This window comes from Phodopus roborovskii, unplaced genomic scaffold (genome assembly GCF_943737965.1).
Source record: "Phodopus roborovskii unplaced genomic scaffold, PHOROB, whole genome shotgun sequence".
In the NCBI taxonomy this organism is placed as follows: domain Eukaryota; kingdom Metazoa; phylum Chordata; class Mammalia; order Rodentia; family Cricetidae; genus Phodopus; species Phodopus roborovskii.
Window position 1 is genome coordinate 12,088,096 of NW_026126578.1, and position 24,481 is coordinate 12,112,576.

General features: G+C 38.9%; 1 protein-coding gene across 21 annotated transcripts in view; it reads right to left on the reverse strand.

The window, feature by feature from the left end:
* Wnk1 (WNK lysine deficient protein kinase 1) overlaps positions 1–23,824 on the reverse strand; it is a 124,688-nt gene extending 100,864 nt beyond the window's left edge. For 10 of the 21 annotated variants that reach the window (XM_051203848.1, XM_051203846.1, XM_051203844.1 and 7 more), the window contains exon 1: positions 22,078–23,824. In XM_051203848.1, coding sequence (XP_051059805.1) covers positions 22,078–22,839 — 762 coding nt within the window. In that variant the 5' untranslated portion in view covers positions 22,840–23,824. The remainder of the gene's footprint in view (positions 1–22,077) is intronic. The other 11 variants (XM_051203858.1, XM_051203857.1, XM_051203859.1 and 8 more) reach the window with 3 other exon arrangements.
* Between the last annotated feature and the right edge of the window lie 657 nt (positions 23,825–24,481).

Below are 24,481 nucleotides of genomic sequence, written 5' to 3' on the forward strand. Positions count from 1 at the left end.
ACTGTCAGACCTACAAGTGTTCAAGGATGTGCTAATCTCTACTTCCCTTCTTGTTCCCACTGGGATTACCCGCACTTACCATTGTGCTCAGCTTTTCAGTGCATTCTAGAGACCCAAACTGAGATCCTCATACTGGCAGGGCAAACATTAAACTAAGTATTATCTCCAATTCTTTACTATATTACAGTTACCACAACATTTTAAAACACAACTTTCCTTCAAAATAAATCTTTTCATAAAACTTTTATTTATGGTTAAAAGGAAATGTTGGGCTGGAGAGATGACTCAGTGGTTAAAAGCAACAGCTGCTCTTCCAGAGGACCCAGGTTCAATTCCCAGCACCCACATGGCAGCTCGCTACTGTCTGGACTCTAGTTCCAGGAGACCTGATACCTATGGCAAAACACCAAAGCACATAAAATAAATTAAAAAAAAAAAAAAAAAAAAAAAAAGGAAATGTTGTATTACTACCCTGAATGAAAACCTCCCATCTTACATACTGATACTTACCATATATAGAAATCATAAAACTGTGAAAATGTCACTAAACTAACTAAAGCAAATGCAACCTTTACTTGAATATAATATCCACCTAAAAATGAGAAGATAGCTTTAAAAAAAAAACTGTGGTGGGGGATAATATCACACAGTATTCTGCAATCAACACTGAAACACCCAAATACAGCAAAAAAAAAAAAGTTCTTAGAGAAAAATATTTATTTTTAAATATTAATTTGTTGAGCATGCCAAGAAAAGCAATAGGAGCACAGATATGAAAAACAGCAGAGGTACTGGTACTGAAATAAAACTCAAAAGCAAGACATGGTTGTGCTCGCCTTTAATCCCAGTACTAGGAAGGCTAGAAAGGCAGAGGAAGGAGAAGACCTCTAAGTTTGAGGCTAGCCAGGGCTACATAATAAGACCCTGCTCAGGAAGGCAGGAAAGCAGGGAGGGAGGGAACATTCAGGAGTCTTTGAATGTAATTTTTAAAAAAATGTTTATGTATGTGTGTGTACACAGAGGAGTGTAAGTGCCCTTATAACCAAAGGTGTTGAATCTCCTGGAATTGGAGTTACAGAGAGTTGTAAGCTGCTTAGATGTAAGTGATGTAAGAAATAAACTGTGATAGTACATTTTCAGTATGAGGTGCCCTTACTGGTGTTATCACTGTTACAGATAAGCAGGAAGTACCAAACGTCTATCTCAGTACTCTGAGAGTTGAAAAGTTACAAATACTCTGCTATATAACCAGAAAATCTCAATTTGGAGCAGTCTCAAGCCCTAAATTACTCATTAGATAAAACTTTGCTGCCTAAACCAATAGGAAAGGGTTATGCTAAATCCTGGTCTATGGGGGAAAGGGCAGGAATTTCTCATGGTCAGGGCCCTAATTACCACTATCTTATGTCCTATCAGCACACCACCCATTTTTGCCTTGTCTCTATCCTAGAGTCTCATGGTCATTAAAAAAACTATACACCTTCCTCAAAAAAAAAAAAAAAAAAAAAAAAAATTAATGGGATACTACCAAGAAACTGAAAATACAATCTGAAAAGCACAGAAAATGTTTGCTAATCATGTTTCTTGAAAAGGATTTCTATGTGGCCTATAAATTGAAAGATTTTATAATTACAATAAAAACACAAATAATCCAACTTAAAATATAGACAAAAGACCTGAAGAGAGCTAGAAATGATCATTAGATGATGTCCAATATTATTAGTCATAAGGCAAATACAAATCAAAGCCACAATAAGATACCACTTTCCAACCATTTCATGGTGTAAAAGACTCAAAAACTGAAAAAAGTTTTTCCAATGAGCACTAAGTTCCAGCTGGATGGGTATAAGAGGTTCTGAGATGCTATTTAATGCACATTTGGGTGACTAGCAATAACAATAATACATATTCATATAAAAAGAACTGTAAAAACAGATCTTGAAAGAAATGATATATGTTTGAGATAAATATGCTTAGTCTCATTTAAATATTGCATAATCTATGTCTGTATTAAAGTATTACATGGTACTCCAATCAACATATATAATTTTTCTATTTTTAGCTACTAGTTGAAGAAACAAAGTCAAGAGCTGAGACAATGAGAACCAACAAGTCTCCTCATAATTTGATATGCTTTCCGTCTCATCCAACTTTAGTATAAGCTATGATTTATATAGTTCTTTCAAAAACAGCTAAAACCACAGGAAAAAAGTTTTCTAACTTCATTGAACAATTCTTCTATTATTTGGTAACAATTATTGTGAGATCCTATGAAGATTTTATTGTCTACATTTAGAGAGCATACTACATATTTATTTCTTAGATATAAAAAGGTGGTGAAATATCTTGACTTTTTAAAATTAACAGTAGAAACTCTAAGGGGTCCATATGTAGTCCATTTAATCCTTGTTATACCTAAAAGATTGGGGATGAAGAAAAACAGGATTAAAAGTATCCAATTTCAAATTGTCTTTTTTGTATGTGTGCATGATGTATATATATGGGGGGGTGAATATGCATGTGGAGACTACAGGACAACAATGACTCTCTCATAAAACCTGCAACTACAGTTTCAGCTAGAGTGCCTGGTCAGCAAGCCCCCAGGATTTCTCTTCCACCTCCCCAGCACTAAGATCAGAGACACTACACACACTGCTGCATCAGGATTTTACATTAGTGCAGGGACTCAGGTACTCATGACTATGTGTTAAGCACTTACCAGACATCTGCCCTTTGCTTACAAATTGTCTTTAACCTTAAAGCTCACTATACCTGATAAGAATTCCATGAGCTAAAAAAACAGAGTCACAGAAATGTTCAAATTGTTTTTCAAAATATGAGTATATGTGTGTGTATGAAATGTATGAGGAAACAAGCACATGCAAAAGTGACTCTCTGGGCAAAGGAGAGTAGAGCATGAAGGAACTTTGGAGGGCTGGAGAGATGGCTCAGAAACTAAGAGTGCTAATGAAATGTTCAACTCCTCAGTCACTAGGAAAATCAAAACTATCTTGAGATTTCACCTTACACCAGTCAGAGAGGCCGGGATCAGTAAAACAAATGGTACCTCATGTTGGTGAGGATGTGTACTATGGAGAACACTCATCCATTGGTGGTGGAACAGCAAACTTGTATGGCCACTATGGAAATCAGTGTGGCCATTCTCCAGAAGCTAGAAATAGATCTACCTCAAGATCCAACTATCTCTCTCTTGGACTTGAAATCCTACAATAGAGATACCTGATCAACCATATTCATTGCTGCTCTATTCATAATAGCCAGGAACTGGAAACAGCCTAGATGTCAAGGAAAGCGAATAAGAAAATCTGGTTTATTTACACAATGGAACAGTAATCAGCTATTTTTCAAAACTGAAATTCGAAAGTAAACAGATGAAGCTAGAAAAAAAATTATTGTGAGTGAGGTAACTCAGACCCAAATACAGTGAGTATTCACTTACACGTGGATGCTAGTTGTTAATTCTTCCATATGCAGCCTACAATCACAGAGGTTAAGTATGGAGTAAGAGTCTACTGGGAGGGATGGCTCTTCCTAGAAAGGTGTAATAGAATACTTAATAGACAATGTTGGGGAGGGGGGAGCGACAGAATGGAAGAATCAAACAGGGAAGAAGAGGGAAGAAAAGGAAATATAAGGAGGGACAGCTAAAACTAAAAGCCATTTGAGGGCTCATATGGAAATCTAATATACATACTACAAAAGAAATCTAAATGGAATCACCAAATAACAAGAGAGGCAAAGCCCCAACTAGATATCTCTCATCACCAAATGAAACAGCATCAAGTTGTTGGCAAAAGGGACCACATGGATAACTCAAATCCCCTAAACAGCCAAGGCTACTGTCAAGCTATTGGTTGATCCCCAGCAACTGATAATAAGGCCCTATTGCTGAAAATGAACACAGGGAAGTCAAGCTGGTGCCTACTTAGAGCTTTCATCCCTACAGGCTGGTGCTTATGATACTAGAAGATACTCTGCACCCCCCAGAGAGAGGAGAAAAATAAACACCAACCCAGCAACAAACTCTTCTATCTACAATGCTTGCAAGATACTCTCTGGTACAATAATGACATAAAGCTTATGGGAATAACCAACCAATAAGGCACACTCCAAGAGATGGAACCCTTCCCTGACACTGTTCAGGTAGCCAAGAACCTAAGACCAGATAGGCACCTAGGGAAAAATCAAATACTACTGTTCTACTAAAGGAGCATAGCATAAAATAACTCTCAAAAACATTCTGTTATACACAGATCAGTGTCTTTGCTCAGCTGTCATCAGAGAAGCTTTCTCCGCAGTAGACAGGAACAAACACTGAGACCAACAGCAGGACAATGTATGGAGAGTGAGAGACCTTTAAATACACTCAGTCTTAAATATGATGCCTCCAGATTTTAAGAGCCAGCCAAAAATAAAGGACACCATGGAAACACAGCAGAACCAATATACACACATATGAATTCACATATCAACTATCATGGAATGCAAGAAAGGGCCTGGACCAGATGGGGTCCCAGCACTGAGAGGGGAAGTGACACATGCCCCCATTCCTAACCCAGAAGCTATCTCCAATTGACAATCACTCACAAAGGAAAAATTAATTTTTTTGAACAGAATCTCAATGGGTGTCTTAGTTATGGTCTCTATTGTTGTGAAGACATCATTATAAAGGAAGACATTAAATTGGGGCTGGCTTACAGTTCAGAGAGTTAGTTCATTATCATGGTGGGACATGATGGCACGCAGACAGATATGGTGCATAAGAGGTAGCTGAGAGTTCTATATTGGATCTAAAGGCAGCAATACGAGAGTGCCACACTAGTCGTGGCTTGAGCTTCTAAGACCTCAACAAAGCCCACCCCCAGTGACATGCCTACTCCCAAAATGCCACACCTCCTATTAGTGCCACTCCATTTTCTTTCAAACTACCACATGGGGTATTTAAAAAAAAAAAAAACCAAAAAAAAAAAAAAACCCTAAAAACAGGACCATGCCCAGAAATAGATGGCCAACACAAAAATTCAATGGCATTTTCAGAGTTTCCTTGTCTCAAAATGCTTTCTCTGGCATTGTTATTATTCTTAAAAAAAAAAAAAAAAAAAAAAAAAAAAAAAAACTCATTCATTTTCCCCCTCCCTTATAGGTCTTTTGTGTGTATATTTTGTGGTTTCTGGTTTTGTGTTTTAATGGGATTTCTATGTGTGCAGATATGTGTGTCTCTGTATCTATATGTGTTTCTTGTGCTTTTTCTTTGGCTCTTTTTCTGCTGGTAGTATGTTTGCTTCATTCTGTTCTGGCTTATCCACTTTTATTTTATCTTTATATTATTATTATTATTATTATTATTACTATTATTATTATTTAGATGTCCATTTGTATTCTTGTGAATGAAAGAATGGGTGAAGGATGTGGACTCATGCAGCCAATGTCTCCCTTTAGGAAAACTTTTCTTTAACATACGCTCTCCCCCCATTTGAAGGGGGGAGCGTGTGACTGAATTAGAGGGAGTAATAATTTTTAGGAACTGCAAAAACAAAGTTCTTCTCCGTAGCTAGCTATTAATTAGTGGGAAAAATAAGTTATTTGTGTACCAAGAAATCTTCTAGTTCCCCTCATCTATTGTAAGGCACTCTTGGCTACAGATAGATCATGGGTAAATAAGACTGCTAAATGAAGGGTGCATGCTTTTAAATGCATAAGTCACTGTTGTATTAGCATACATAAAAAAGCCAAAAATGCTAAAAGCAGCAAACAAAAATGAGAAGAAAACTATCAGGAAATGGCTAAGCAATTATGTTAACTAATGTTAAATACTTTAAGGGTTGTATTAAATAATCTATAAACATCTGCTTTTTTCAATTTTCTTTATTTTACAAAGAAAATAGTTAATAAACATTTGATGAAATAAAATAGCTTCCCATCTTGGGGTAGCAGGTAACATAAAATATTTTTTAAAAACAGGAGGGGGGGGGGGAAATCCTCTTAGCCAGGCATGGTGATAAAGGCCTTTAATCCCAGCAGTCAAGAGTCAGATGGTTCTTTATGAGTTCCAGGCCAGCTAGGACTTCATAGTGAGACCTTGTCTCAAACAAAACAGGCTAGAGAGTTGGATCTACAGTTTTGCCAGAGATCCTGCCTGGGTTCAAGTCCCAGTACCCACATGGTGGCTCACAACCATCTTCTTCTGACTTTGACAGGCACTAGGCATGCACATGACACATATACATACACATACAGGCAAAACATTCCTATACAGAAAATAAATAAATCTAAACAAAATCCCCTCTTAAAGTGCCTCCTGAGGTAAGTATATGCTTAAACTAAAAGAAAAGGTTACTTTTTTAAAAAGTACAGACCTAAGTTTTACAGACTCTTTGTTTTTTGACAGTCTTTTTCTGTAGTGCAGGCTAGTCTAGAATTCAAGCTGATAGATATTCTTGACTCAGTCTTCCAAGTATGAGTTACCATAACTAGCTGGTGTCACATAAATTAAGATCCATATTGCACAAAAAATTTTCACTTGACAGTATTACAAAGCTCCTTCCCTACAGAAGCATTTGTATGCTACAATGCTGAGCATCATACACAGGAAAATTTCCAGATAATATGATTTTTCTCTTAATTATCAGGAAGACTTTATGTTTCTAATTTCAAATGTATAAAGATGACAAATTAATACTGACATTATTAAATTTCTATTCTAAGTTCAATAAAGTTTTTTTACTATATAATATGGCACATACACACATATGATCACCCACAATATTTATTATAACCTATAAATCCTAACAAAGTTCTACAGCCATATCAGGCTATATATCAGGCTGTCTTGGAGTTAGAAAGAATGTAAAATATTATCTATCACCAGAACCCATATATGCCACACAGTTCCCTTTTTCCACTATTGCTGTAATTCATTTCCCTAGACTAGGCTAAGTGAAGCTCTACCAGCCAACTGATATCATTTAATTTTTTTTAACACATCTCTATCTTCACCTTTATATAATACAAGAAAAAAGAAATGGCAGCAGGGGTGAAAGGAGAAAAACCTTGTAAAATCTTCTAGAACTTAAAAAAAGAGAATAAACATTAAACAAAATGGGCTGAAAACGTTTAATGTATTGGGCAGGGGAGGGAAAGATGGCACTCAAGGATGAAATATCACACTGGCCAGTAGTGGCATACACCTTTAATCCCAGCATTGGGAGGCAGAAACAGGTGGATTTCTGTGAGTTCAAGGACAGCCCTACAGAGCAAGTTCCATGTCAGGCTCCAAAGCTACATACAGAGAAAGCCTGACTCAAAAAACTCAAAATTAACAACAACCAAAAAACGAAGCATTACCATGCCAGGTGTAGAGGCAGCACATGGGAGAGAAACAGGAGGATCTTTGTGAATTTGAGGCCAGTTGGATATGCATAGGACAACCAAGACTACAAAGAGATCTGCCATAGAAAGGAAAGAATGAAAAAAAAAAAGAAAGGGAGGGAGGGAGTGAGGGAGGGAGGAAAAGCATGAGGACCTCAGTCCAATCCTGAGCAACCAGGTAAATTTCTACTGTAATCCCAGCCCTGTGGAAAAGAACTATCATAATAAAATATACCCATGATAAAGACTAAATTACATATCATGAAACAAATATTGCCAAATGTTACACACCTTTAATCCTTCCTATTACTTACAGACAGAGGCAGGTAGATCTTTGTGAGTTTGAGATCAGCCCTGTCTACAATGAGACCCTATCACAAAATATCCTTCAAAAACTCAAGTCCAAAAAGTTGCTGAAAAATGTTAGTGTCACTATCTTAAACAGTACCATTCCTATTAATAAAGATTAAATTCAAAGTAAAAGTTAAGAAAATCTAATAGATTGGTTCTGGAGAGACTGCTCATTATTGGGAATGAATGTGTCCTGCTCTAGCAGAGGTCTCAACTTCAGTTCCTAATACCAAAATCAGTGTTTCATAAGCACCTGTAACTTAAGTTCTACAGGATCTGATGCCTTTTTCTGGTACCTCCTCCACAACCACACACACAATGTTTTTAATCCCAGTACCCAGGAGGCAGAGGCAGTCATATCAAGGCTGTAATACAGAAAAACCCTGTCTCAAAAAAACAAAAAGGAAGGAAAGGAGGGATGGAGGGAGAGGAACAGAGAGAGGGAAGGAGAGAGAGAGGAAGGATGAGGAGGAAGGAAAGAAGAAAACTCTTTAAAAAAAAAATTACCAGATGATCTAATTATCTATATGAATGTCTCAGATATAGGAAAGTTAGCAGGACCTTGTCTAGCTGTGCAACACCTTGAGTAGGATCTGCAGCACTGTATAAACCAGTGCAGGCAAGAATGTCAGGGTTGGGAGGTGGGGTTAGATCATCCTCTGTTCCAGCAACTTGAAACACTGTCTCAAAGATAACAAAAGCAACAAACTTTACATGAACCTAACTTCAGCTGTTACATAAAACATTAATCATCTATTCCTACCTAAGGATGAAGTTAGCAGAGCTTGTGTTATTAAACATGGCAGGAACTAAAATTCATATAACCAACAATTTTCATATTTTAATAAATACTTATAAACAATTTAATTAGTTTAAAAAAAGAAATAAAAAAGAAAAGCCCAAAAGTATACTGGCTATTCCAAAAGCTAAGGAATGAGAATTACACATTTAACGCCAGCTGGAAATTAATGAGACCCTGTCTCAAAATAAAACTAAAGAAACTGATGATATACCTCAATGGTAGAGTATTTGCCTAGCATGTGTAAGGTTGAGTTCAACATTCAGTACAAGAACAAACAAAAGACATCAAGACCAACCTGACCTACATAGCAACAGCATAGCTGGCCAGCCTATCTGGAAAAACAAACAAAAAGATCTATCTTTAGGTTTATACCCTAAATGTTTTTCAAAGTAATTTATAAACAGTGCCTCTCATTTTCTTATGAAACAAAGTATTTTGTGAAACTTTAGGCCTTTTATATGTGTATTTATTGTCACAATGTAAAGTGTTACTTAGGCTAGGCAATGGTGGCACATGCCTTTAATCTCAGCATTTGGGAGGCAGAGGTAGGCAGATCTCTGTGAGTTCCAGCCACACAGAAAAAACTCTGTCTCAAAAAAACAAAGAAGAAATTAAATAAATAATAAAATAAAAAATAAAGTGTCACTTAGAATGCTTCTCCATCATAAAAGTTGAACGCATCTATAGCAAATCACACTATACATCCAAATATTTGGAAAAGAATCGCAGAACTAAGACTGAATCAAAGAATTGAAATATATTTAAGACAAGGACTTAACTAAAATTGACTGGATCTTTTACTAATCACTTTTCTACAGTTTACATTTGAACCAAGTCTGCTAAATTAGGCTGTAGAAAACCTCTTACTTTGGATTCTAGTAACTAAAACAAATTGCACCCTACTACATGTGACCACTAGTGTACCAGATTAATGACCATGCCAGCCATCCCATTAAAAGCATTTAAGATAGTTACTTGGTACTTAGCTTTTTTATGGCACTTTTCTTTTCACATTATGCTCAGTAGTGCATGAAGCACACTACATTTAGGAATTCAACACACTTGGTTAGGAATGCATAGCCATGGTCATAAAATCTCCTTTCTATATTACCTAAATTTAGAAGCAAAGTACAATAAAACCAAATTGAACTATTCTGTATTTTTGTGATCTGAATTATCTATCTTACTATTAAAATAAATTAGGCTTTCATTAAAAAACTAACATCTTGCTGGGCATGGTGGTGTACATCTTTAATCCCATCACTTGGGAAGCAGAGGCAAGCAGATCACTGTGAGTTCAAGGCCAGACTGGTCTACAATATGAATTCCAGGACAGTTGTGATTTGTTTCACAGAGAAACCCTATCTCAACCCCGCCCCACCCTGCCCCCCCCCAAAAGAAAAAAGTAACATCTTAAGTATCTGCAAAATACCTCATCCTTTCACCTTATATAAATCTTTGATAATGATTGAATCAGTAAAAACAAACATTTAAAATTGAAGTGAAAATTGAGACAGAATAAAAGAGGGTCATGAGCTGTGGCCAGCCTGGCCCTCAGAGAGTTCAAGAACAATCTTGGTTATAGAATGAGACTGTCTCAAAAACAAACCAAAAAAAAAAAAAAAAAAAAAAAAAAAAAAAAAGAGAGAGAGACTGTCTCAAAAAGTCAAATCAATACACAAAATTGTGTAGAAAAAGATTCTCTATATAAAAAACTAAAACAAAAATACTGCACAGGGCAGCTCATAACCACTATACAACCAAAGATGTAGTACTACTCCCATCTTTCCTAATATATTCTATAATAAGTTTGTATTATATGCAAAGAAATTACCCTCCAAGTGTTTCCAATTGTTCTTAGTTCTACAAACATATCTGTTCACCTTTAAGCAGCTCTATCAATGATTATCAACAAAATCACCAACTAAAGAAAATGTTCAACAATGAGACTGGCAGAGCTGCTGGCTCTTGTAAGTCAAACTAGGAAAGTATGGATAAAATGCAAAAGAAAAAGTGTTAAGCAAGAGAAAAAAAAGGGTGCTAACTCAAGTAGCTAGTCCTTTACATCCAAAACAAGATAAAAGGCTGTACTTCTCAAATCTGCCATATGCACAGTCATAGAGACATTTAAGTTTTTATTTTTATTTTTATTATTATTATTATTATTACTATTATTGTGTGTGCAAGCATGATGCGTGTGTGGGCACATTAACCACAGCTTATATTTGGAGGCCTGAGGACAACTGTGTGGAGACAGTTCTCTCCTACTACCTTTACATAAGTTCCAGTGATAGAACTCAGGTGGCCAGGCTGTGTAGCAAGAGTCACTGAGCCATCTTGCTTATCTATGACATCTTTTTAGTTATGAATAGCATTTTATTTATTATGTTTTTGGTGAGCATACAAAATAGGTTACATTATGGCATTTTCATTATGTATATGGCTTTGCTCCTATTTGCTGCTCTCCACTTCTCTCCCCATCCCTTTTCTCCCACCATTCCTCAAATTATCAACCCTCCCCACTTTCATGATAAGGCATTTTTAAATACACTAATTTTGGTCTACAGTTTACTCAATTCGCAAAAAGGGCTGTGTTTGTGTTTATATTACACTCACACTAACAAACCTTACCTATTTTCCTAATAGTGTTCTAAAGGAGAACAGAAAATCCTCTCATATATCACATGTAAGGGGTACCAAAGTTCACAAAGTTTCTGAAATATAATTAAGCTGAGGCTGTGGCACAAGCCTATAATTAATTCCAACATTTGGGAGGTAAAGACAAGAGAACAAGGAATTCAAGGCCAACCTTTGTTTTGAAAAACCATCTCATACAACAACAACAACAAATCTTTCTTTAAAAAAAATATATTGATTGCCAGGTGTGTGTCAACACTTTAATCCCAGCACTCTGGAAGCAGAGGCACTAAGATCTCTGAGAGTTCAAGGCCAGCCTAGTCTACAAAGAGAATTACAGGACAGACAAGGCTATACAGAGAACCATGTCTCAGAAAAAAAATATATATGTATGTATATTGATTCCTGAGCAGCAGATCAGTGATAGGCAGAACGCTTGCCTAATAAGCACAAGGCCCTGGACTCAATTTCCAGCAAAACACACACACACACACACACACACACACACACACACACACAGAGAGAGAGAGAGAGAGAGACAGAGACAGAGACAGAGAGAGAGAGAGAATGGGTCATATCTGAATCACTCCTGGTTAGCTATATTTAGCTCTATCTCAAGATTGTTGATTCATGATTATCTTAAAGTAATACAAGCACCTAACTGCAAATCTAACTTTTCAAAAAGAAGCAAAGTTGAAGACCTCCAGATGCTGACATGAACTGAGGATTGACTGAACCTCTACATAAAACTAAAGTAATACTACATTCCATTCTGGAATGAGAATAACATAGGCACATAATTCTCAACAAACCACAGAATAGTAGTAATTAAGGGCCCAGGAAGTCATTTAGTCCAATCTTCTATCTTTGAAGTTCCTGAATACCAACTCTGTATGACCAGGTCTTTGTAAACACTAGTCAACGATTATGACTCAGTGTTCTAATTTAATTTTCTTCATTCCACTTTCTTATTCATAGATCCTCATCTTTTTTAATACCTTCTTTCACGTCCTTAGAAAAATCATACAATGTGACTTATTTCCTAAAGTTCAGTCCAGTTACAAATGCCAAACTAAGAACACACGAAAACCTAATTTCAACTTTATATATATATATATATATATATATATATATATATATATATATATAAAATATAATATCAAACACCAAACTGAATACTGAAAAACTTATTTCAATCTTTAGCCCACAAACAAATTGAACTATTTTAATATACACCAACAAGGTAATTACTATCAAGTTAAGAGGATGCTCAGTCTTTAAAATGAAACTAGGAAAAAAGGTAACAAAAAAGATCTGAGACCAAATGGGTGGTGGTGCATGCCTTTAATCCCAGCACTTGGTAAGTAGAGACAGGTGAATCTCTGTGAGGCCAGACTCATCTATAGAATGAGTTCCAAGACAGGCTCCAAAAGCTACAGAGAAAGCCTGTCTCGAAAAACAAACAACAAAAAAAGAGCTGGGCTTACTTAACTCCCAGTCCTACTACTTGCTAGCTATGATCTTGGCAAATTAATTTCATTTTATTTCCAAAATAACACTGACTTATTACATGTCACAAATATTAAATAAGAATATGAGCTGGGGAAACAGCTGCCCAAGCTTCAAGACCTGAGTTTGGATCCTTGCAACCCTTTTTTTTTTTTTTTAGGGGCAAATATCCCATCACTCCTAGGCCAAAATTGGAGGTACAGACAGAAGTCTCTCCCAAAAAGTTGTAGGCCAGCTGGCCAGAAGTAGGTAAAACAGTGGCAAACAAAAGAGATCCTGCCTCAAACAAGGTGTAAAATAAAGACAGAAACCCAGGTTTTGGTTCTTCAACCTCCACACCCACATTATGGCACATGCATACTATCATTCACGAATACCATACACAAAATAAACATCTAGATTAAAGTATGTAAACTATTGGTTTCACCCTGGTCTCTTTATACTTCAAGAATATAAGTCTTTTGCATGCACACTTCAATATAATATATTTTCACATTATATACTAGTAAGAAGCTTCTATTGAAGCCACAACTCACCATAATAGAAATTTAAAGAGAAATGGTTTAAGAATTATAGTTGTTGGGTGTTACAGACCTCTATACACATGCCATGGTACATTCTCCTATACATCACTCACACACACACACACACACACACACACACTATTGACTTTTAAATTTTAAAAAATTTATACTAACTCTTTTTCTTTGAAACAGGATTTCTCTGTACAACAGCCCTAGCTGTCCTGAAACTTGCTCTGTAGGCCAGGATGGCCTCAAGCTCAGAGATCCACATGCCTCTGCCTACTGAGTGCTGGGATTAAAGGCACTGCCCAACTTATATACTCTTATACTCTTCACTCACTCACTCTCCCCCCACCTCTTTCTCTAGCACATACACACATCCACAAATAAAACTAAGTAGTTTTTAAAAATTATAAACATATATAAGGCCTATGATCTCACCAGAATATCAGTTCTATAAGGTCAGGGATTAATTTGCCAGCTAAAACAGTATAAAGTACACAGACATTCAATAAGCACTTGTCAAGCAAATACAAAACCCATCATACGCAGGAGGCAGAGACTAAAAGGGAAACATTTCAAAATGATGTATCCACACTGTCTTTTAAGGATGGATAGATTCTAAGATGTCTCTAAGTATATATTACTTCATATAAAAAAACAAAACCAAAAACCAGAAAGTAGTCCTCTTTAAACACATTAAGTTTCTTATATCTTTAAAACACCTTAGGTCTGTTCTAGAGTAGACAACTAATAAAGCAGATAAAATAGACCCAACTGAAGCAGGACTCTAGCTAGAGTGCTGGGCTTACATGTGTGTGTCAGCCATCACACCCAGCAATATTTCTTTGTTGTTGAGAACAGGTCTCCTTATGTAGTTCTGGCTAACCTAGAACTCAATATGTAGACCAGACTGGCATCAAACTAACAAAGATCTGTCTGCTTCTGCCTCCTGAATGCTGGGATTAAAGACAAGTACCACCAAGGCCAGGTCCAGCAATGTACCATCCCCTAACACTTGGCTTTTACAAACTATCTGAGAAATGGCTTGGTGGTTAAAGGACACTGGGATATTCTCCCACCCAACCCAAGCTTGATGTCCAGCACCAACATGGCAACTCAAAACCATTTTTTTAAACTCCAGTCCCAGGGGATCCAGTGCCCTCTTTGGAGGAATCAATGCTCTTCTGAACTCCAAGGATACCAGACATATATGGAGGCAAAATACATAAAAAAATAAGAAATTATCTGAGAAAGAGTATTCTTGTACCTCTGAACAAAAGCTGAAAAGTACAAAACAAAAATAAGTTTAACAATTTATCAAGCATGATAAACTTCTTATAGTCTAAATTAAATATTTCCATTTGTAGGCCAAACATCCCAAGATCTAAGAGAAAAGTAATACAAACTTGGATATGAATTAAACTGAACTTTACCTTCACAACTAAAATCTTAGTTATAAAGCTGATACCGCTCACATGCTAGGATTACAATCATGCACCACTGCATTCCTAGCCACAGGAGATGGTTTTCCTATTAAATCAAGCAAAATAAAAACATGTATACCACTACTTTATTCACTAAAGCAAAGTATTGTAGTCAACCTAGTCGCCCATCAATAGATAGATAATAAAAATTTGGTATATAAATATACAGTTGGAATACTATTTAACACTAATGTAATCATAATACTTGCAAGAAAATGAACTTAGACTAGACAATATTTAAGTAAGGTCATACAACCTCAAAGAAAAAACTACTCACTTTCCTAATATGCAGAACTGCCAATGATATATGTATATATGTAAACAAATGTACATTTGAATACAGTGGGCGGATTTCTGGAGTTTAAGGCCAACCTGGTCTACAGAGTAAGTTCAAGGGACAGCCAGGGCTGTTTACACAGAGAAACCCTGTTAATGACAAAAATCTTCCCACTTTGAGGGCAAACTTCAGTTACATGAAGTTACTGGAAGTAAAGGAACATCTTGTTTCCACAATAATATCACAGTGACTATCAGAATTATTTCTCTTAAGCCTGACAGAATATTCTCTGCAATAAGCAATATCTATAACATCTAAAAACCTAAAAGCACATTAAATTAACACAAAAAACCTTCTAGAATCCATATTATGTATATTGCCTAAAAGGCAATTTAAGTGGAGATGTGTTTAAGGAAGAAGTGTAACGAGTGACATTATAAATAATTGTTAAATGGAACAAGACTTAGAAGTCCACTCAACTCAAACTCATTTCCAGAAAGTACTGATTAGTAGAAAGAACAAGAACTTAAAAAAAAAAAAAAACCCAAGAACTAAGATTAAGGTTTCGCTATGTAGCCTGAAACTCACAGAGATCCTCCTGTCTCTGCCTCCCTGGTGTTGGAATTATAGGCATGTGCCAAACCCTGAGTATATTGGTGATCTTAAACAAGTTACTAAGCTTGAATTTTTTTCCTCAAAACTAAAAATCAAAAAACTATACCATCTGTCCTATAGTATAGCTGTGAAATTACACATTGGTCTGTGTTTGATTTACAAAAGACCATCTGCCTGTAGACAACCAAAGTAGATTGCCAAAAAATTGAAACATCTGTAAGAAGCTTAAGTTCAGCAGTACAAAACAGAGGCGGGCAGTGATTGCACATGCATTTAATCTCAGCACTCAGGAGGCAGGCAGATCTCTGAGTTCTAGACCAGTCTGGTCTACAAGAGCTAGTTCCAGGACAGCCTCCAAAGCCACAGAGAAACCATCTTGGGGGGTGGGGAAGGGGAACAAATAAGAATGCATTTATTTGGATTAGGAGGCTTATACTTTTGATAGACATACTTAATGTATAAAAAGTAACCTTTAATAGCCTTCAAGCTATTTAAGGTACCTTTTGTTTTATAATATACTTCCTATTTTTTCAAAGTATCGTCACTACTAATTTAACTGATCCTCAACAATCCTTTCAGTTTGGGCACATTGCTAATAAATAATTATATCCTTTACCCCAAAGCAGTTAATGTAGAATAAAAAAGTATTCTGCCTTAGTTCTCTATGTTACATAGTGTATTACTGTACCATGGTTTTCAACAAACAAAAGCATGTAAATAACTTCAAGTAAATATTACTTTAAGAATTATATATGGAATCCTAGAAGAAAAATATTTTCCAGTTATATGTAAGGGAGATGCAACAAAGGACTCAAGCAGATTCCAGAAACAAGGAGTCCAGCAAAGCTGCATTTGAGAAACTGATCAGTTATATCAGAATGTTACAGGCAAAGGCCATGTGAAACTAAAGAATTTGAAAACATCAGCACCATATTCAACTCTAATGTTCTTCTTAAGAAGAGTAAGAGATTTGCCATATGACTCTTCAAAAGTAAGTGTAAACAAATCAAGTCTTCATAGATAACCTCAAAACAACAATATAAACACAACACCACATAATCACAGTTAATATTCATGGACCTAGCTTTGACCTACACGTTTTTTTTTTTTTTTTTTTTTTTTTTGGTTACTGCTTTGCTTTTTGTTTTTCCAAAACAAGGTTTCTTGTAAACAGTTCTGGCTGCCCTAGAACTAGCTCTGTAGACCAGGATGGCCTCGAGCTCACAGAGATCCACCTGTCTCTGCCTCCCCTGAGTGCTGGGATAAAAGGCGTGCACTATGACATTTAAATTCTTAAGACTGTGAAAAAGAAGATCATTTTTTTAAAGTCAACAAGATATAATTCTCAACAACAGTTATCTCCTACAGCAACAAATACATATTTCAGGGTTTGTGTTATTTAGAACAGTTTATCTATCATTCTGTAGCCCAGGCTGATCCTAAACTTGTAGAAGACCTTCCTGTTTCAGCCTCTTAAAAACCACATTGCCTAATTCAAATCCTGCTAAATGACTGTTGCTAGGGCTGCAGGTTTGCACCACCACCCCAAGCTAACATACATTTTAAATCCAATCTTACCTAACCAAAATCATATTGTTTCTAAACCCATTCTGTTTAAAAGGGACAAAGTATTATTTGGAAATCACCAATCTTTTCTTTTTTTTTTCTTTTGGTTTTTCCAGACAGGGTTTTTCTGTGTAGCTTTGGAGCCTGTCCTGGAATTCACTCTGTAGACCAGGTTGGCTTTAAACTCACAGAGATCTGCCTGCCTCTGCCTCCTGAGTGCTAGGATTAAAAGCATGCACCACCACTGCTAGGCAAATCACTCTTAAATCTGTATAGCAGACTTTACTAAAAAGTAAAGAGGAGCTGGATGTGAGGGCTCATACCTGTAATCCTAGTACTAGAAGGCTGAAATGGGATTGAAACCAGCCTAAGCTACATAGTGAGTTCTAGGTCAGCCTCAGGTAGGGTACAAAGTAAGCTCTTATCTCAAAATAAAATGAGGGTTATTTTAAAACTGACAAAGAAATAAATTATGGTTTGAGTCACAGAACCAAATCTTGAAACATTTCGGAGCCAGGCACTGTGGCACATGTCTTTAATCCCAGTACTTGAGAGGCAGAGGCAGGCAGATCTCTGAGTTCATACTCAGCCTAGTCTACAGAGAGTTCCAAGACAGCCAGGTCTGTTATACAAAGAGACCCTGTCTCGAAAAACTGAGATGTGGATAAAAAGAATTCTCAATTATTATTTAAGACTGTAGTATCAAAATGTTCCCTTGTGACTCTAAAAATAACCTCAACAATAGGAAGTTTGATTTGTATATCCTCCAAAGTCTATTATATCCCTATATGAACTGATAAAAAGTAAACATAATTTGTCACTGTTAGAGGACTTGAAATTACTAATTAGCCATCTACCAGGACTATCAATGCAGTACTTTTTTAATACTTTTCTTCTTTTAAATTTATAATTCATCTTCATTTTTCAGAATGCTATACATGTATACAATCAAATACGATCATATCCACCCCCATTTCTCCCCTCCAAGTCCCTTTATTTATGACTCTTTAAAAATAACCAATAAATCCAATTTGTTGTTACATGGGTTTGGGACCATCCACTGGAGTATGAGAAACCTTCCAGTGGAAATATCATGAAAAAAAGAATGATTTTCACTCCCAGAGAAGCTACCAACTGCCATAAACTCCTTAGGGAAGGGATAAGGCCTGAAGAGCAGATCAAGGCCAGAACGCTGGCTTGATCTTACGCAAGTTTTATGTACCTAATCGCACCTGCTGTTTCCTTTAACTTTTCTGTGATACTGAGGACTGAACCCAGAACTCTGTGGATATTCTATCACTGAACTACATTCCCCAGCCCTCTTTTTTTTTGAGATACGGTCTCACTAAACTGTCCAGGCTGTCCTAAAACTTACTCTGTAACTTAGAGAACAGCCTTGAACCTGTTATCTTACTGTTTCAGCCTTCCTGAGTAGCTGAAATTATAAACCTGAACTACCAGGCCCAACTTGTAATAGCTTTTAATACCTTACAAATTACTGGATCCTACCCCATTTTAATTTCTGTTCTTTTTTTAACCTAAGCCAAATTATTTACTGCCCTATAATTTCAGGTCCTTATTTAACAAACAAGTATATGGAAGAGATAGCCTAAGATTACATCTAATTTTGCGTTTACTTGTTCATGAATGTATTTAGGTATAAATGTGACAAAGCAAGAGTGCACAAGTTGACTCTCTCCTTCCACAATGTGGGTGCTAGAGATTGAACTAACAGACATCAGGCTTAGTGGCAGGAACCTTTACCTGATGAACCATTTCCCAGGGCCCTTCTTCTAGTTTTAATCCACTAAGATTTTTAAAGCCAGACATGGTGATACATGCCTATACTCAAAGTGCTAGGAAGGTAAAAGAAGTTTAAAGATATCCTGGTCAATACAGCAAAACCTGAACAAAAAAATGTTCAGATTTTTAACTTAAAGGAATACAATACTATTGCTGTCTTGAAAAAACAAAACTATATTCAAATATATATTCAAGTTGGAAATAGAGTTTATTGGTAAAGTATGTAATACCCTAGGTTCAATTGCTAGTAATGGGGGAGTGGGAGAAACATTCAATGTAAAAAAGAGGTATTTTTTTCTTTCCAAAGTTTTGCTTATCCTTAGGTTTGTCATTTAATTTGGACCCAAAGATAAAAGTTTAAAATACTGACCTACTAATACTTTGATCAAAAACAAAATGAAATAAAACCAAAACCAAAATTATTGCTTTACTACTGCTATAAAATGCTCTTATACTAGAAGTCTCATTTGTCTTGTGTTTAATATGGAAGGGAATATTTTAAGCCAAAAATGAAAAATTTTCAGAAGCTTGGTCAAACGGCAAGAAAGGTTCTGAAACCAGGACTTGATTCTATAAGCTAAGATCCATTTGGTTCTGCTCCCAAATTGTGACTTATATTAAAAATAATAATCAATGTTATTACTATAACTATATTACTATTATTACTATATAACTATTATTACTATTACTATAGTAATAGTTGTAGTAATAGTGGCACACATCTTTAATCCCAGCACTCAGGAGGCAGAGGCAGGCAGATCTCTGTGAGTTCAAGGCCAGCCTGATCTACAGAGTTCCAGGACAAGCTCCAAAGCAATACAGAGAAACCCTGTCTTGAAAAACAATAAATAAATAAATAAATAAAAGTCAAGGTAAGATTTTTCTTAGTTTGACCACACCAACATCTACATAAAGAACTAAGTCCAAAACTTTAATACATTCTGAAAAAAGCTAAGGAACTTTAAAGTTATTGCTGTGACATTAGACAAACTGAGCTTTTAACACTATTATTAGATCCAAAACAATAAACTATCAGTCCCAAACAACAAAGGGAAAACAAATAAACCATAGTCTGAGGAATCCTTTTAAATGTGAAATAGCTGAGTGCTTCTGAGTGCTATATTATAGAGTTTGCATAGCATGCAAAAGGTTCTGAATTCACTCCCCAGAACAAAAAAAAATATACATACATATATATTTGGTAAGTGAACAACTAACAAAGTTAACCCATAAATTTCTCAATACTTAATGAATTCAGTAGTTTAAAAATGGGTGGTTGGAAAGGACCAGACATTGTGACTAATAGCCATAATCACAGCATTTAGGAGGTAGAAGCTTATAATTGGTTGCCAGGTTGATCTACAGAGTGGATTCAAGTTAGCCTGGACTGTCTCTAAATAAATAAAAAAATAAAAGAAAGCACACAATCATTCATAAATGAAACAGTAATAGAATTAAATTCCAGGATCAGTAACAATAAATCCTTGTTACAGAACAACTGTAAATCAATTACACCTAAAATTATTGAGCATGACTGACCAAGCATATTTTGATAAATTTATTTTAAAAACAAATAAATAGCTGGGTAGTGGTGGCACATGTCTTTAATCTCAGCACTTGGGAGGCAGAGGCAGACAGATCTCTGAGTTTGAAGCCAGCCTGGTCTAGAGCTGGATAGAGTTCCAAGAGTTACACAGCTAGGGCTGGGGTGGGGGTGGGGGGGTCACACAGGGGCATTTATTTCCGTTAGAGGAAAATTTAAGGCATATAGGGAAGTAGATAGAAAAGCTTGATTAACTACCTTGCATGTAACAATCATATACTGGTAATTGTTGAAGCTGGGTGACTGTTATATTCTCTCACCCTCACTAGATATTTTGAAGAAAATTCCAGACATTATTTCTTTCACATTTCATATGGCCTTGGGTCATTTAGAAACCAAGTTGTTTATTTCATAGTTCTTGGATAAATGAAGTTCTGAGATTATTTCAGTTTTACTTTCCAATACTAATTCGGTTTGGTCCATTTTCTTGAAAAGAAATCAGTAGTGACACTTACATCTATAATATAGCTGAAATTCTGCTTCCACCGTTAAGAAATGTCAATTTCCTGGTAAGAACAAGAACTAACAAACTGATATTTACATAGGTGCTTTCTAATATTCATATTATCATTGATATTATCATCAAGCAATTAGTAAACTTGTAACCAAACTAATTATTTAAGTCTAGACCATAGCTGTACTTTATTTATAAAGTGAAAACTTCCCTATGAGATTAAGGAAAGTTTGGCTTAAAAATCTTTTACATTCCTGGCAATGTGGCACAAACTTGTAATCCTAGTGCTCTGGAAGCTAAGGCAAGAGGGACCAACAATTTCAGGCCAGTCTAGGCTGTACTTTTTAAACCTTTTATAACAAGATTACAACAACGATGGTAATAACACAACTTTGAAAGCACTTCTACAATTTTGTATGGACTTTTATTATTCACTACTGACTGAGGACAGTCATTCTAATCGACTGTCAGATCACAGGAGCCACATGGCTTAAGCATCTGTAGGTGGTATAATAGCAGATGCATACAGTGCCATCCTAGTCCAAAGCACTTATCCTTAAATGGAAAGAGACAAAAGAGTTGGGGTTCAGGGGCTGGGTTGTTTTAATTTTTCTTTTAAGACAGTGTCTCACTATGAAGCCCAGACCGGCCTTGAGCTTGACTGAAATTCTCCAACTTCAGCCTCTCAAGTAGTTGGGACTTACAGGCGCGTCCTAACACACCTGGAAAGCACTTCTTTTTGTTATTTACTAAATGTCTGTGCTACTATCAAGTAAGCTGTATCTTAAGGCACGGGGTCTTATCCAACAACCTGATCTCAGAGAGAGAAACACACGAGGCAGTTCATTATTGCAAAGACTGATGAGAATTAAGTGCACAGGAGGAAAAAAGGTTTGATATTTACTTAAAACAAAAATATTCCCCAAAGGCTGAGGATATATATACATATACATATACATATACATATACATATACATACACACACACACACACACACACACACACACACACACACACACACACACACACATATGAATGAAAGGAGGAGGTGGAGCATTACCTGCAATTCACACCAGGCGACTTCCACAGTGGTTTCGGTGTCCAGACCTTTGTAGACCGTCTTAAAGGACCCTCTGCCGATTTCGATGTCAAATTTGAGAAAGCGACCGTCATTAGACATGCCCACGGCCTTGGTCTCCAGCTCTTCGATGTCATCCTGTTGCTGGTTCCGTTCCTCCTGCTGCTCTTTAGCGCTGCTGCCGCCGCCGCCGCCGCTTCCACCTCTTGCCGGCGGTGGCTCCTCTTTGCTCCCCACGAGGCTGGGCTGGGACACCGGGCGGTCTTTGCTGGCACTGCTGGGGACGGTCGTGGTGGCCGAGCCGACAGCGGCTTGTTCCCCAGGGGAGGCGGCGGCCGAGGGCTGCTGAGACACCTGGGAAGCAACGGTGGCGGTCAAAGTTTCCTCTCGTTGAGGCTCGGGGGGAGCACTCGGGGGCGCCACTGCGGGCACACTCGGTTGGGGGATAGCAAGGGGGAGGCCCGGCAGCTCCAACGCGGTGGCATTGGAGTCGCAGATGACGCTCCGGCGGAAGAAGCGGTGCTCCGTGGGGGTGGTGGTGGCGGCCGCCCCACGGCTGTCCTTGTCCATAGTGTGGCGGCGGCGCCGGTACTCCTCGGTTCTGCCCATTCCGGAGTCGCCGACCGTGGCCCCCAGTTTCTCGCCCACGGAAGAATCGGAGCTTGAGCCATTCTTGGGGGCCGGCGCCGGAGGCGAGAGGAAGCCCGGGGTGCCGCTCTGCTTCTCGGCGGCGCCGTCAGACATGGTTGGTCCGCTGGAGTGAAGAGTGTGGGCTCGGACTGGTGACCGAAAAGGGGTCAGGGAGGCCCGGAAGAGCCACCAAGAAGGGCCGGGCAGCGCTTCTGCGGCGGGCTCGGAGCCACCGGACGACTCCCACTCAGCACTGGCGACAAGACGCCCCGAGGGCGACGCGGGACTCTGGGTCCGGCTGCGGCGGCTGCTGCTGGCACCGAGGCTGCTGCGGCTCACGGGGCGGGCTCGTCGGCGGGCGAGGCAGGAGCGGAGCCGCGGGGGTTAGCGCCGCACAGTCCGCATCCATCCTGCAGCGAGCGGTGGCCGGTAGGGCTGTGGCAGCAGGAGCGCCGCAGTCATGAGGGGCAGGGCGCGGGGCTGGCTCCCGGGCGAGCGGATGCGACCAAAGCCAAGACGGCTGAGCCGCCGCCGCCGCCGCCGCCGCCGCCCGCCGAGCACGGCGGGATAGGCCCTGAGGGCGGAGGCAGAGCGCGCGAGGGACGAGCCCCGACGCCGGGCGGTGGCAGCCCGGGGCACAGGAGTGGGAGGGGCCGCGCAGGGGAAGGAGGGCCGCGGCCCGGGTTCCCGGTCACTCGGCCGCCGCCTCAGGCAGCACGCGCCCCAGCGAGGGGACCAGTCTCACTCGGCGCCCATCACCAGACGCCGAGGGCCGAAGCCTCGAAACCTCGAAGCCTGAGGAGCGGCCCCCCCCGTCCCCGAGGCCTCCCCGCCCGCCCCGGGCCTGGCGAACCTCTTCCCCTCTCCGGCCGGCGCCGGCGGCAGAGGAGGGAGGGCACTGTGGGGAGGGGAGGGCCGCTCACAGCGGGGCCCGTGCTCCGCTACTTCTCCGGCCGGGAGGAGAGAAGACCGAAAGAACTGGGAGGACGGGGGATAGGGAGAGAAAAGAGCAGTCACCCCACTAGGCGCCTTCTGTCGGCGAAGACGGGAGTGCGGAATGGCCGAGCAGAAGAAGCGCGTCCGCCCGGGAAACTCTCCGCTTTAAATGGCGCCGATGTCTGAAGCCTCCACACAGCCCGCTTGGACCCCGCCCCCCGCTGCCCGGGGCGGCCCCGCCCACATCGCTCTCGGGGGCTCTCGCGCAGGCGTGTCGAGCTCGGAGCACAGTGGGATTTGTAGTTTCAGAGCAGAAACCGTGAAAGGGACCAGGGAGGAAGGCTCCTACTACTTCCGTGATGCCCTGCGATTGCTCTAGCCCACTGCCTCCTGGGAATTGTAGTTCCATTTTTGAAAACCGCCCCTTCTGAAAGCCTGATGGGAGCGTCACCGTGGGTCGCTCAATTCCATCCCAAAGTCAGGGCTCCCTACCAAAATCGTTATTTAGCAATCAACTGCAAAAGAAGTGAAGGAGAGGGGAAAAAAGAATTAAGGAGAGAACGAGAGACTTCTGTCATGTTCTGCTTAAATATCTCAAAGGGCTGCCATGCAAATGAAAAATGATCTGTTGTTCGCCTTTAATGGAGAGCCTCCTTAGTGTTGAGTGACTAGGGGTGTGGGAGTGGAGAGGAAGGCAAGGCTGAATAACCAGAGCCTGAGCTCGAAGACTCCAGGGTAACTTTGTGAAGAGTACACAAAAGATCACTGTTAATTAAATGGGTTAGGGAAGACAAATATGTTCATCCTTCTCCCCTCCACA